The 1,363-nt window shown below is 57.8% G+C and overlaps 1 protein-coding gene across 1 annotated transcript in view; it reads right to left on the reverse strand.

Annotated features, from left to right (window-relative positions):
- The window catches only part of MAPKAPK2 (mitogen-activated protein kinase-activated protein kinase 2), a gene marked incomplete at its 3' end in the record, with an annotated part of 7,871 nt that extends 6,590 nt beyond the window's left edge, over window positions 1–1,281 (reverse strand). The window contains exon 1 of the mRNA XM_010145862.1: window positions 1,264–1,281. Coding sequence (XP_010144164.1) covers window positions 1,264–1,281 — 18 coding nt within the window. The remainder of the gene's footprint in view (window positions 1–1,263) is intronic.
- Window positions 1,282–1,363: the final 82 nt, after the last annotated feature.

The raw sequence follows: 1,363 nt of genomic DNA on the forward strand, positions 1-1,363 counted from the left end.
CCATGAGCCAGGGAAGGGAGGGGGCCTGCAGGAGAGCCTGGCTGTTAGCAGCTTCGCTCTGAAGAGCCTGGCGTGGGGAGCCAGGAAGCTGAAGAGAAAAGAAAAAACAATTTGTAATTATGTGCTGGGAAAATTGAACAGCAGGAAGCAGGCGGTTAACATCATTCTGCAGCAGGCAAACAGGAGATGTACAGAAATACATATCCAATTTTTAGAGGTCACTCAGAGAGCTTTGAAAGGAGCTTAATTATGTTTCTAATGAAGTAGGCAGCAGCAGCCTCCATTACCTGTACCAGCACAGCCCTGACGTTTGCTTTTGTGCTCAGGCACCTGCAGGCGAGCAAACAGCTGCCCCAGCTGCAACGCAGTGCAGCACCCGCCGGGCTGCCCCCGCTCCCCGCCAGCACGGCATGGGGAGCCGATGGAGGGGTCCTCCCCCGGCTGGCAGAGGAGCAGATTAAGCCTCGTTAAGAGGATGATTTGGCCCGTTTAGGAAGTGTTCCCAGTGGCAGGTGACAGCAGCATGATGGGGAGCTGAAGGCCAGGAAAGGGAGAAAGGAGAGCTGGGGAAGGGCCACTCCACCCGCATCGCAATTAGGGAGGAAATTCAGTTCTCAGCCGCAGTCCAGCTCTCCTGGCAGCAGCTTGACACCTCCAAGTTTTCGGCAGACGGCGTTTGCTGCCATCCTGTGCCTTGGCTCGGCCAGCTCCCCCAGGAGCCATTACACGCTGCGAGAGAAATTAGTGACGTGCAAAGCTAAATACACTCATTAGCTTCACTGAAACCCGCAAGCTGAGAGCTCGGAAACCAGCCCCAGCAGCGGTTGGCGCAGTCCAGCCCCTGCGTGCTCAGGACCCCCAGCAGCAAAGGCTCCTCCCACAGCACCTCTGGGCTTTTCACCATCTTTGAAAGATCTTTGAAAGCCGCCCTGGAAGCAGCTCCTGCAAAGAAAACAGCTCACTGAGGTGTCTGCAGGGGAACAGCACCCACCCAGTAACCCCAAACCTTGGCAAATGGCCTCCGTGGTGCAAGAAACGGGGCTGCAGCCTGAGCAGGCTCCTGCCAGCCCTGCTTCTCCCCCCGGTCATCGAAAACGAGCTTCAGCTCGAAGTGAAGGGCTGAGCCCCATCCCGTCTGCTCGGCAGCACATCGAGCTCAACTGTCCCCCCATCACCTCACACCGAGCCCAGCAAAGGCGGGTGGGTGCGAGGCAGGAAGGAAGATGCCAGAGAAAACACAGGGCTGGAGCCGCCTGCGCTCACGTTCCCTCGCCTGCGCATGTCCTCAGGCAGCACTGATTCAGTCTCGCCGCCTCCTCCTGGGATGATGTGCCATGAATCACCGCGGGTTCATGGGGAAAGC

Source organism: Buceros rhinoceros, unplaced genomic scaffold, assembly GCF_000710305.1.
Source record: "Buceros rhinoceros silvestris isolate BGI_N320 unplaced genomic scaffold, ASM71030v1 scaffold23701, whole genome shotgun sequence".
NCBI classification, from domain to species: Eukaryota; Metazoa; Chordata; class Aves; order Bucerotiformes; family Bucerotidae; genus Buceros; species Buceros rhinoceros.